This window comes from Stigmatopora nigra, chromosome 8, assembly GCF_051989575.1.
Source record: "Stigmatopora nigra isolate UIUO_SnigA chromosome 8, RoL_Snig_1.1, whole genome shotgun sequence".
NCBI lineage: Eukaryota > Metazoa > Chordata > Actinopteri > Syngnathiformes > Syngnathidae > Stigmatopora > Stigmatopora nigra.
This window is the reverse complement of record NC_135515.1, coordinates 4588174-4600390: the sequence shown is the minus strand read 5'-3', so window position 1 is coordinate 4600390 and position 12217 is coordinate 4588174. Positions and strand designations below refer to the sequence as shown.

Genomic DNA, 12217 nt, shown 5'->3' with positions numbered 1-12217 from the left:
GAAATATTCTTTTTTTGTTTTGAATGTCCACCTTGTTTGGAGAATTGGGATTGTATAACCTTTAGAATATTCTTGTTCATGTTCCATGGTGATTTGTGGTATTCTCTTTGACTGCAGTCACCTGTTGAAGTGTCACCATGGTAGATGTTGTGGCAACCATCTTATCTCATCAGTAAAGGCGGAGTCTTTTCAAAAGCATCTAAAAAGACTGACTCAGTAAAATTGGCACCGGCCCCAAGGGGAGGAGGAGGTTGGCGACACGTACTGGAAGAGTCCTTCATTATCTTTAATTGGTCCAAGTTCACAAAAGCTTGTCATTCATTTAATGTACAGAAGATGCGGGAGAACAACAGTTTTGGTTTCTCATACCGTCTGTGTGGAATCTTCTCAGCTCAATGTGCAAATCATATAGGTTCAGAGGATTTATTGAAACTGTATATGTAGTTTGTGCCACTAGAATCAACCATTAAAGACAAAAGCTAAGTACAAATTGATGCAATTTCCATTCCATGATCAGAAAGAAACACACTAAAGCATAAAACTTCCTTTTTAAGAACAAAGAAAGCCATTAGTACCAAATTCTATTCTTTTCATCCTGTAACTAAAAACTAAAAGACTAATTTGTAGAATTCAGATGCTACAGGCATATAAAGAAGATCTACAAATGTAGAGAAAGTAAAGCCAATGGTCATGAATGTGTTAAATGTGTTGAGGGGGAAAAGAGGCCTTGCTGAAGCTCCAGTCGCATTGTAACAAGGCTTTCGGACTAGACAAAGACCGACTGTCAATCCTCTTACAATGTGCCGCGAAGAAAATGGATTAGCAAGTAACACAGTCGTTTTGGCCCCCGGTCACTTTGACGAGGTGGATTGAATCAGTCTGTGACTGACATCATAAGATATTACATCATATAGATTTTGTTTTCTATAGTATTTGGGAGAGTTTTTTTCTCAACTTTGGATGATATATTTTTTTCAAAGCTTTACTTCCAAGATGAGTGCAGAGGAGCTCAGTTGTTTGTTGTTACCCAGCTCTGCCACTTGCACGCTGAGCAATTGAAGTGGGTGACTGTGGGGCGTAAGTAGCTCTCCAGGGTGCTGAAGTTGCCTCCAAACGGTTCCCCGGTCTCACTACCTGTCACTTGGCAGCCTGCTGGTCCAAGCGCAATGAATGATTCGGCTCCACGGTAGCTTGACACAGGTAAGGTTGCAAAGATGGTGAGGTAAAGCCGAGACCACAGAGCCGTCCTGATGACTTAAACAACAAGGGTAGGTGAGTCATTTTCCTTAGTTAGACTGACTTGTAATTCAAATGCAAACATTCCGAGAATGTTTTTTAGAGACTATCCGGCAGTGAAGCAAGTGCATCACTACCTCAATCTCAAAGCTGGGACAATGACACATTTTCAATCTGCATGGGAGCCCAGCCATCCAACTGCGGTTATCATAAAAAGCAGGCCTACACTTCTGGCACCACCTTTTTGTAACTTTCTTCTATGGCTATTGCTGGGATTATTGACGTTTCCTGGCTGTGTCCACTGTCTGGCATTTAAAGTGGGAATTCTGGGGCCTTGGAACTGTGACCCGATCTTCTACAAGACATTGCCGGCTGCTGCCGCAAGGCTAGCGGTATACAGGATTAACGCAGACCTCAGTTTAAATTTAGGTCTGAAGATGGATTTTGTCATTTTGCAAGAGCCTTGTGAAACGTCTAAAGCTCTTACTGAATTTATAAACTATGAGAATATGGCAGATGCATTTGTGGGACCAACAAATCCGGGATATTGTACTGCAGCATCACTATTGGCAAAGAACTGGGACAAGCCCATCTTCTCTCATGGCTGCGTCAATTTTGAGCTGGACAGCATTACGCCGTTCCCAACATTTTCCAGGACCGTACCATTTCCTTCGGAGGTTCTTTTCACGGTGCTGAAGCACTTCCACTGGGCTAACATGGTGGTGGTGTCCTCCAATGAGGACATCTGGATCGATACGGCGGAGAGAGTAGCTTCTGCAATGAGAAAAAAGGGACTTCCCGTTGCCTTGGTAACATCTGTGGGCCTCAATGAGACTGAAATTGAGAGCACGCTGAGGAGGATCCGAGACGCAGGGGAGATAAGAGGTGAGTGAGTGGCTTAACAGAAATAAGCATTTTTTTTCATTTTCCGTACCGCTTATCCTCACAAGAGTCGTGGGGCTGTTTAAGCCCATCCAGCCAACTACAGACACAAGGCAGGAGACACCCTGAATATTTAAATAAGCAATAACTACAACACATATAACTGATACCACTATCCAAAATACTTTTGACATTGCAGTTTTATATAAGATGTATTTTTATATGTGTTGTAGTCATCATCATGTGCATGCACTCTGTGTTGCTCGGAGGAGAGCACCAAGCCACTTTTCTCATCAAGGCACAACAAATGGGTCTAACTTCCGGCAAGTACGTTTTTGTGCCCTACGATGCCCTACACTACAGTTTGCCCTACAACGCCCCCTACTTTGCCCTGCAAAACAACAGCAGGCTAAGTGAGGCCTATGATGCTGTACTTACAATCACCATAGTCTCAGATGGCGTGTCTTTTACTGAGGCGTACACGGCTGTGAAAGAAAGTGGGGAAGTGGCATTGAGTGCGGCTGCAGATGAGGTGGGAATGAGTAAAACTGCGTTTTAGTGCCTGGTAATCTCTTTTGATCCAAGGCACATGTAAAAAAAACATTACTAAAAATGAATGCACTTTTTGCTACTTTTTTGTCATGCACATTAACAGTCTTTGCATTTTATTGCAGGTTCATCCGTTATATGGAACCATTTATAATGGCATCTATCTCCTGGCCAAGTCCATCCACAAGACCAGAAAAGCTGCAATGCCTCTTTCAGGATCAAATCTGGCCTACTTCACCAAAAATATAACTTTTAGTGGCTTCAATCAGAAAGTACAAGTTGACAACAGAGGTGAAATACAAACTAGCTATGTCATCCTGGACACTAGTGAAGGTGGAAGCCAGCTTTACCCGACCTATGTGGTGGATCTTAAATCAAAGAGGCTTCGGTTTGCTGGGAGGTCCATTTCTTTCCCAGGAGGGTCTCCGCCACCGTCAGATTCCAGCTGCTGGTTTGTTCAGAGTGTTCTATGCAAAGGAGGTAATGAATTTTCAATTAGAAAGACGACACATTGTCTTTCTATCGACTTCCATGTGTTTTTATGCAGGCGTGGAGGTCACCTATATCATAGTAGTGTTTGCTGTCACCTTGGCTCTGGTTATAACAGGACTTATCATCAGTCTATATGTCAGGTAGACACTATTTTGGTTTCAACGGTCTGCTGTCATTGGTTGACTTTTTCACCTTTTCTGGGTCTGATTTAACAGGCGAAGACTTCAGCAAATCCAGCTGATCAAAGGCCCAAATCGGGTCCTGCTGACTTTAGAAGATCTTACTTTTATCAATCCTCAGACAAGCAAGAGGGTGAGCACTCATGCTGTATCCCACACATGAATCTATTAATCAATTAGTTATACTCAGGAAAGCATGGAGTTATATAATAAACCATTGGAAGTATTGAGACTAAAATATAAATATTAGTTTGGACAAACTGGTGATTCTCATGAGTTAAGTCCCATTTATTGGTGGCAGTTGTTCATTTCTATTATTTTCTGTTCTATTTCATATTTAGAAAATTACTTTAGAGGATATGAGTGAGTCCAAAAGTGCCCTGGAGGAAAAATCTGCTGACCGCTCACATTCAGTCAACAGCATCCACACAGCAACACATGAAACCACCAATGTGGCCATATTTGAGGTAAAGCACCCTAAGACAATTGTGAATACAACTGCACACTCACACACACACATGCAATATTTTAACATATAACATGAGATCTTTCTCAGGGTGACTGGGTGTGGCTAAAGAAATTTGAGGATGGACATTTCAAGGAGCTGAAGCAGAGCAGCACAAAGATTTTTACCAAGGTCAGCAAGTCATTTTGGGTTTTAAATTATTTTGGAATAACCTTCAAAATATTTTCTGTTCATTCACGAACTGGCAAAGCAATATAGTGAAGTAGCTAAATCTCCTGTCACTTTTATCTTTCAGATGAAGGACTTGAGAAATGAAAATGTGAATCCTTTCCTCGGCTTCTTTACGGAAAGCTCCATGTTTGCGGTGGTGACGGAGCACTGCTCAAGGGGGAGTTTGCAGGACCTGCTTCGGAACGATGATGTAAAATTAGATTGGATGTTCAAATCCTCGCTTGTACTTGACCTCATCAAGGTAAACATCAACTCTACTCTCTGCCTTCCTTGCAGATTAGCAGCTATAATAATAATAACCATTGTCCAAAAAAATATATAAAATCATTCATCGCCTGCCCAAAATGAACCTTCGCACCAAGTATAACAACTATGGCATTCATTAATAACCATTTTTTAAATTACTTTACACTAAATAAAAAGCATCTTGTATTTTCAGGGTATGAAATACCTCCACCATAGGGATTTCCCACATGGCCGGCTAAAATCTCGGAACTGCGTCGTGGACGGGCGTTTTGTGCTTAAGATTACTGACTATGGCTTTAATGAACTACTAGAGTCTCAAAAAGCTCCAGCGGAGAAACCTCCACCAGAAGGTAAGTCAATATATTTTTTATCAGAGCCACCAGGAAAGTTTTTGCAGTGAGAATTACTCTTTGTGCTCCATTCAGACCTTTTTTGGACTGCTCCAGAGATCCTTAGAGATCTTGCGAACTCCCGTAGAGGCACCTACAAGGGAGATGTATACAGTTTTTCCATTATTCTGCAAGAGGTGGTGGCTCGAGGAGCGCCGTATTGCATGTTGGGCCTGCCACCTGAAGGTGTGTATCAAAAATATACATCATTCTGTACAACTATATACATTTATTTTCTACTGGACCTGTCCTCATTAGGATCATGGATGAGAAAGAACATAGTACAAAGTACTTAGGGGCAGATTTCTATACTATAGTAAATTGAAGGCCTCAGTCTATGTCAATAACTGTTCTAAATATGACAAATGCCACAATAGCCTTTCATTAATGTTCTTTTCAGAGATAATTCGAAAAGTGAAGAAGCCTCCCCCAATGTGTAGACCCACTGTTGCTCCTGACCAGGCTCCTCTGGAATGTATCCAGCTAATGAAACAGTGCTGGAGTGAGCTTCCAGACCGAAGACCCAACTTTGATGAGATTTTTGACAGGGTTGGTTCATGAAACCAGAATTAAAGTAATCTTTTTATTTTGTTTTGTTGTGTTGGTTATGAGTCTATCTCTACTTCTTGTAGTTCAAGATCATCAACAAAGGTAAGAAGACCAACATCATTGACTCCATGTTGAGGATGTTGGAGCAGTACAGTTCTAATTTGGAGGACCTCATCCGAGAACGAACGGAGGAGCTGGAGGCGGAGAAGCACCGGACGGAGAAGCTGCTCTCTGAAATGCTGCCACCGTCAGTTGACACACATTCAAATCTCAAGACAACTTTTTAAAAAAAGTCATATGATCACCATCTCTGCACCTTTCAGGTCTGTGGCCGAGGCATTAAAAACTGGCGCCACAGTGGAGCCGGAGTACTTCGACCAAGTTACAATCTACTTCAGTGATATTGTGGGTTTCACCACAATATCATCGCTGAGTGACCCCATTGAGGTGGTTGATCTTCTCAATGACCTTTACACTCTGTTTGATGCTGTGCTTAGCAACCACGATGTCTACAAGGTGAATAATAACAAGTTCGCAGTTTCTTGCTCATTCATTTACCCCTTAAATTATCACAAGATCAAACTGGCAACTTGTAAACAAGTATATGTTATCTAGGTGGAGACAATCGGGGATGCTTACATGGTGGCATCAGGCTTGCCTAAGAGAAATGGCAACAAACACGCTGCTGAAGTCGCCAACATGTCTCTGAACATCCTTAGTTCAGTGGGAACCTTCCGCATGCGCCACATGCCTGATGTTCCTGTCCGGATACGGATAGGGATTCACTCAGGTATGGTTTTGTCAAACATAATTGAATGCCATTGAAAAACAGATCTTATTTCTCTTGATTGTAAAAAATGTTTTTTTGGCTCATTGTTGTCCATATGTTCAGCTTTACCCTTGGATTTTCCAGGATATTCTTTCGGTAGGAGCCTACTGGAATATTCTTGTGTCTTTGCAGGCCCCTGTGTTGCTGGTGTAGTGGGCCTGACTATGCCTCGATATTGCCTGTTTGGAGACACCGTCAACACTGCCTCAAGAATGGAATCCACAGGACTGCGTGAGTTTTATAGTGCTCTATATTGGTTTTATATACCTTAACTTTTCATTTTCAATGCATTTTTTCTCAGCTTATAGAATCCACGTAAACCTGAGCACTGTCAACATCCTGCGCTCTCTCAAGGAAGGTTATAAAATAGAAGTCAGGGGCAAGACGGAGTTGAAGGTGATATTTTTTATTATGATGACTACATTTGGATGAACCGTTTTTAATAAATTAAAACTACCTAACATAGATATACACATGTCTGCAATACATATTCAAATCTAATTATGTTCTTCTTTTTCTAATCAGGGGAAAGGTATTGAAGAGACGTACTGGCTCGTGGGGAAGTCGGACTTTGCAAAGCCTTTGCCAAAACCGCCAGAGATAAAACCGGGGTAAGTTACTGTTTACAATTCCTGGCTTTCATCCTTTTGTTTGCTAAGTGGTGAATTGTTTCCAAATTCTAAAAGTCTTGGGTGACTGAATTTGAGTATTCCAAGAACCAAAATGGCTTCTCTCTGGAAGTGAATGACATTTAGCAACCTGAAAAGAGGAATATTTCGTATATCAAGGATTCAGTTTTGCCATTTTTTTTATTTAAAATTGTGAAAATTTGTGCTTATCTCAATTAAAAAAATAACAAAAGGATTAGCTACCAAAATGTAATACCATGTACTTTGGATGGACTTAAATCATGTGCAAACTCGTTCAAACTACCCTGTGCTACTTCAGGGAAGACAATCACGGCTTGAACCCTGAAGATATAGCGTCGTATAAAAGAAAGAAAGCAGAGAAAAGGCTTGCCGTGCAGGTAGAGAGCTTGCATGCCCGCTGGTGTTGTGTTCTGTGGAAAACATTGACCTTCCTTTTGGTGTGAGCACTGTTGATTTCCACCACTTGCTTTGGGATCTTTCACATTAATCTTTTGATCTTATCAACTTCTCCACCCTGTCCATAAGCAGATTTTGTAAATCCTTCTTTGTGAAGTGAATTAACCCTCTTGACACCATAATTTACCTTTCTTTTTTTATTTGCTGTACATTGGCCATTGTGTTGTTATCTGTGCTTATTACGTGGTTGAAAATGTAGCGTTTCTTTGATATTAATCCTAAATTTTATCTTTGTTAGTGTCAACTGGCAGGAGATGGTGACAAACGAGATCAAGACCCTCTTCCACAAGGCTAAAAGGCCGATGGACAAACAAAAAAAGACTGCAAAGGACGAAAAGATATAGATGGAACTAACCCATGAGTCAAAATTCTTCTATATGAAGGAAATGTAGGCAGAGGACACACAAACGGCAGTCGGCCTCTCTACCTGTGACTTAATGCGGACTCCTATAAGAGGATTGTCCATGGACTGGCTAATCTTCCTGCAGCCAACACTGCAGAACACGATGGTGCTAATGTAATGAGACTTGTCCGGTGACCCGCCTGCCTAACCTGCTGCCAGTAGACCAGGAAACAATCTTCAGTCAAAGATGTACAGTATGCAATTATTTACTTGTTGTATTCAGTGACCACATATAGTGGTCGCCGAAATAAGGCAAGAATCATCCCTCCAAATAGTTGCTACCCTAAATGCCTAAAATAATATTTATCCCTTTCCTATTATAAGGATGGATGTTTTTGGATACTATATTTTTGTAGCATGCATGTTGGTAAGAAAAACATGACTGCGGGTTATAAAGACATGCCGACTAATGACATGAAAGATAGCCAGAAAAATCTCGGATATAAATTCTAAACAAATTTAAATATATTTACAGATATCAAGTGATAAAATGTGTTACCCTGACTCACTTTTGTATTTGCCATAATTTCCCCAGGGAGACATTTGTTTCGATTTAATAGAAACCTTTCCCTCATTCAAATTAAAGGCTTTGCAAAAGTCTGGAAGTGTACGATTATTTTGTTTGAAGGAAAATAGGTAAAATTTTTCTACTTTCTTACTTTTTTTCTACCTTACTTTCTATATTTTTTTAAAAATACGTCATTAACTACAGTACACACATACCACTACCACCATCAACATCACACACACACACACACACTAAAAAACACTTTTATTTAGTCTACCAGTGATTGAACAAGTCAAGCATGACATTCTTGGGATAGTTGACTGCATCAGATAATCCCTGGCAGTAACATCTCCATACATCCCAAGTATGGGAAAATCATCCACCAGAAAAAAAATGTAATCCTTGAATTTGAAACACAAAAAGGCACACAGCTTTTATCATTTTCATTGTTTTTTTATTGAAGATTTTGTTCACAACCACACAGTTCCAACAGCATTTTTGTGGCCAGCAATAAGGGTTGAGTGTGCTTGGCATAAAAATTCAAACTTTTTGAATTCAGACTTTGCTTATAATATTCAGTGCAAGTATAAGGCAAATGTTGTGTACTAAGGAGTGTTGTTTTAAAAAAAACTGGCATAAAAATCTTCAACCATGAATGAAAAGATCTTATTGTATGCTGTCAATACAAACAGGAATCAATTTAGAGAAATCCTGCTTAATATAAACTGGAAAAATCTCAATTATAGGCTCACATTTGGACAAAAATGAAGGCACAAAAGTTCAGATATTCATTCTATGATTTGCTGTTATGGAATGTGTTCCTGAGGTAAACACTAAGGGTTAAAAAAACAGTTTTCTTGACAACATTTCCCACTTTAGAGCTAAGCCAATTTAAAATTATAGCTCATCGCGCATCTTATCTCCATTGGGTCGAACCAAACGGCCAATATATAGGATGGACTTTGTCTTGTTATCTTTCACCAGGAAAAGAAAGGGGTGATCTACGTAGAAAAGCTTAGGGTCTTTAAGCTTGCCAGAGCCATAGATGCTGGTATCAACTGGGTTTCCATCTATGGTCAACTCCAAGGCGGACGCATGGAACAAGTCAGAAAGGTAAAGGTCCTTTTTTCCAGAGATGTTAGACAGGTCAGCCTTGGCCTTGTCCACTGCTTCGGTCAAGCCTAGCTCAGCAAGATGTTTCTGCAGATCGAGAGTAGAGACGATATTACTCAATTTAGTGACAAAAAACAGCAAACTTATAGTTGTTTACTTCCCAAAATATTCAATGTGGTTAAATGTAACGTCCTCTAAATGTTTCTACTTATCACAATCTTACCTGAATGTTGTGGCTGACTTCCAGGGAGACTTTGGGCAGCGAGATGGCCACGGCCCTATTCTGCATTTTACTGAGCCAGGTGTCTACCTGTGCCTTCGTCAGCAGTTTTTCTAGGCGTTCGAGGGGTTCCAAATGGTATGGCATGATAAGAATCATTGAGGCTTGCTTCTGACCCAGAGGCATGTCCAGAACATAGAGACGGTTCTGCACATCTTCATAGAAGTCGTACAGACCTAAGTTGAACCAGACAGAATGATCAGATTCCTATCTATTCTCTTGATGCCCCGAAAAAGAAATTGTTAAGGAAATGTACCAGTGCGGTGCATCATGGCAACAGAAATTGTTAAAGAGCGAGACACCAGGAAACCACGGCTGTCCACCATCTTTTCATGGAACTGTTGATCCCAGTGAGCTGTAATGGAAAACAGAAACTACTTAAAGTTCAGCTTTTCAAAGTGTTGTAATGACCGCAGACCTCCACTAAATGTAGTTTTATGCATGTACACATATCTATGCAAACCATCACACACTTTTGTACTCTGCCTGCTTAATTCTAACACACAAGTCATAAATGATATCGGGAAATATTTAGTTTTATTTTCACTTTTACTAAAATTAGATATTACTGTTAGAAATGACCCTGCTAATATAAAAGAGCTCAAACTACAACATTGGAGGATAAATCTACTCACGCTTGAAAAACATAGCATTGACAATCATGGCCCCGTCGGTCTGGACCACTTCTTTGGTAATCTCTGGCAGCTTGCCACCCGTTGACTTGGCTGCCCACTCATTGATGGAGTTCACTGCACTTCTCTTGTCGCGGAAATTTATCTTAGAATGATCGTAATTATAGTGCTTCTTGCTGCTCTTCACAAAGTCATCAGCGAAAGCCACTGAGCTGGGCCCGTATAGACGATTGTTGATCTTCCATGTGGTGTTGCGCGTCTTGGCGTCGCTTACCTGTGGACAGACAACATAGAAAATGGGATATCATGTTTGATTTATGAGTAAATTGGATATTATTTGGTGTAGTAAGAATGAGTCCCCTTGTTTATCTCCTCTTTACAAGGATTCCCCTTGAAATTGTTTGCCGTACCTCTGAGAGGAGCTCAGATAGGCCCACATGCAGATGCTCATCCTTGAGTTTGTCAGCGTGCAGCAAGGTTTTAGCCTGTGCGGCCGTGGATGATTTTCCCCCAAGGGCCACCATTCCCAAAGAGGAGGCCAGTACGACTGGCGAGATCAGAATATTCTCGGTCTCCTTTGCCTTTGCCATGTTGTGGTAGAGGCTGCAGAAAAAAATATGATTAGTTTTATTGTTTTGTCAAATGAATAAGTATTCAAATTGACTGCCATTGCCAACTGACCTAAAGGCCAGATTCATACTGTTGTCAGCCAGCGTAGATGCATGGCTGCTTAGCTTCTTCTCCTCTGCCGAGGTTGCAAGAGCCAGCATGCAAAGAGCTACGAGGATTCTCAACCACATCCTGTTTTTCTGCTAAAGGAGCTGTAGTGGCCTGCAAACAAAGAGCAGGTTTAGTACATGTCTACATGTGAATTAACTTGGGTGTCTTCTCCTGTTGGTGTGAGTACAAATGGTCAGTATTAAATGAAGGGGAAATGCTGTTGTTTTTCGTATAAGGCGAGGTCCAGCAGACATTTTGCCCGCCACGTCAGCAGCAGGTCCTGAAGTTGCCACCCATTCAATGCTTGAAACAAGATGTAATCTGACACCTCTTTCTGTTCTCTTTTATATACGATATCGCTTTTAATATTTTTTCAAAATACATTAGTTTAACTTTAAGCTCTCCCGACTCCCTGTTTAGATTTTATAACACAGACATTTTTTTTATTTTCTTTGTGAATGACGACGGAGGTTGTCTTCATCCGGAGACCATTGATATGTACTGCAGAAATGAGATGACATTATTTTCCAAACACTTTTTCATATATATATATACCTTGATATCTTTTGGTGTCTGTGATTTTCATTCTGAAAAACAAGAGGTGTATGTAATAATCCCCACAAATGTGGCTGTAAAACATGATTGTAAACTCTTGACGGCCTTTAGGACTTTAAAAACTAAATGTTCCTCTTGAAGAAAAAAAGATGGGGATTCCACTGTCTTATATTTATGCAACCCATTTCCAAATGTCGACTGCAAATTAGATTATTGATGAATTAGAGATAACAAAAGAAAAATCTGCAGATTTTGTTGCAAAATTGGAGGCATTGAATAGTTGCATTCAGTCTTTGACTGCAAAAAGTATGAAATCAAAGCAACACTACAGAAGAGAACATAAAAAAACAGAGGTACTGCCACTTTAAAGCAGTCAAACAAAGCAGTATTATTCACGCTCTCACTGCATTCCATCCTGAAAACAGAAGTATATGTTGTATATGTTATCTTCTTATCCTTACCTGGTAACAATCTGCACGGCAACTTCTCTCGGCTGTGTCCAGAAGATAGTTGAGTTCAAGCAAAAGCTCTCCGTCTATATAAAGGCAGTAAAAGAACTTTCTAGAAGTGGGAATGGGATATTCAAATGGGTTTGTCAGGAAAGTGGGAGGCGGGCCATCCCCCCGCTTGGAATGCCGATGGAGTCAACTGATCCGGGTTCAGTTTTCCAACTTTTTGCCAGGGAAATGCTCCACTTCAGAAATCAGATTCTGGATCAGTTTTGTTAATGGTGGACTAAATTATTTGAAGCCTCTTTTCCATCCGAATGCAGCTTTCTGACTCAATCTCCCACTTTGATTTCATCATGTTTAAAATTTAACTTTTATTATTAATTTAGTTGCTATTACAAGC

General features: G+C 40.5%; 2 protein-coding genes across 3 annotated transcripts; one reads left to right on the top strand and one right to left on the bottom strand.

Moving 5' to 3' along the window:
- The first annotated feature begins 767 nt into the window (after nt 1-767).
- On the top strand, nt 768-8157 carry gucy2f (guanylate cyclase 2F, retinal). The gene is made up of 18 exons (XM_077723028.1): nt 768-2121; nt 2352-2650; nt 2793-3147; nt 3215-3299; nt 3375-3471; nt 3680-3805; nt 3895-3975; nt 4100-4276; nt 4475-4631; nt 4707-4856; nt 5071-5219; nt 5303-5466; nt 5543-5735; nt 5835-6009; nt 6181-6279; nt 6350-6444; nt 6574-6659; nt 7393-8157. The coding sequence occupies exons 1-18, from the start codon at nt 1329-1331 to the stop codon at nt 7496-7498; spliced, it is 3387 nt and encodes a 1128-aa protein (XP_077579154.1). The 5' UTR covers nt 768-1328; the 3' UTR covers nt 7499-8157.
- Nucleotides 8158-8497: 340 nt separating this feature from the next.
- On the bottom strand, nt 8498-11992 carry serpinh1b (serpin peptidase inhibitor, clade H (heat shock protein 47), member 1b). 2 transcript variants are annotated; one of them, XM_077723083.1, is made up of 8 exons: nt 11827-11949; nt 11366-11397; nt 10772-10921; nt 10501-10693; nt 10094-10364; nt 9715-9813; nt 9402-9634; nt 8498-9265 (listed from the first exon to the last, which is right to left on the bottom strand). In XM_077723083.1, exons 3-8 carry the CDS (start codon nt 10888-10890, stop codon nt 8963-8965), a joined length of 1218 nt encoding a protein of 405 aa, XP_077579209.1. In that variant the 5' UTR covers nt 10891-10921; nt 11366-11397; nt 11827-11949; the 3' UTR covers nt 8498-8962. The 2 variants fall into 2 exon arrangements, with proteins under 2 accessions (XP_077579209.1, XP_077579208.1); XM_077723082.1 differs by lacking the exon at nt 11366-11397 and having other exon boundaries at nt 11827-11992.
- Nucleotides 11993-12217: the final 225 nt, after the last annotated feature.

Coding starts and splice junctions, on each gene's coding strand:
- gucy2f (XM_077723028.1), top strand. CDS start 1,329: ATGTTTTTTAGAGACTATCCGGCAGTGAAGCAAGTGCATCACTACCTC. Junction 3,148..3,214: donor GAGTGTTCTATGCAAAGGAG/GTAATGAATTTT, acceptor GTTTTTATGCAG/GCGTGGAGGTCACCTATATC. Junction 4,277..4,474: donor TTGTACTTGACCTCATCAAG/GTAAACATCAAC, acceptor TTGTATTTTCAG/GGTATGAAATACCTCCACCA.
- serpinh1b (XM_077723082.1), bottom strand. CDS start 10,890: ATGTGGTTGAGAATCCTCGTAGCTCTTTGCATGCTGGCTCTTGCAACC. Junction 10,694..10,771: donor AGTATGAATCTGGCCTTTAG/GTCAGTTGGCAA, acceptor TTTTTTCTGCAG/CCTCTACCACAACATGGCAA. Junction 9,814..10,093: donor CAATGCTATGTTTTTCAAGC/GTGAGTAGATTT, acceptor TTTCCATTACAG/CTCACTGGGATCAACAGTTC.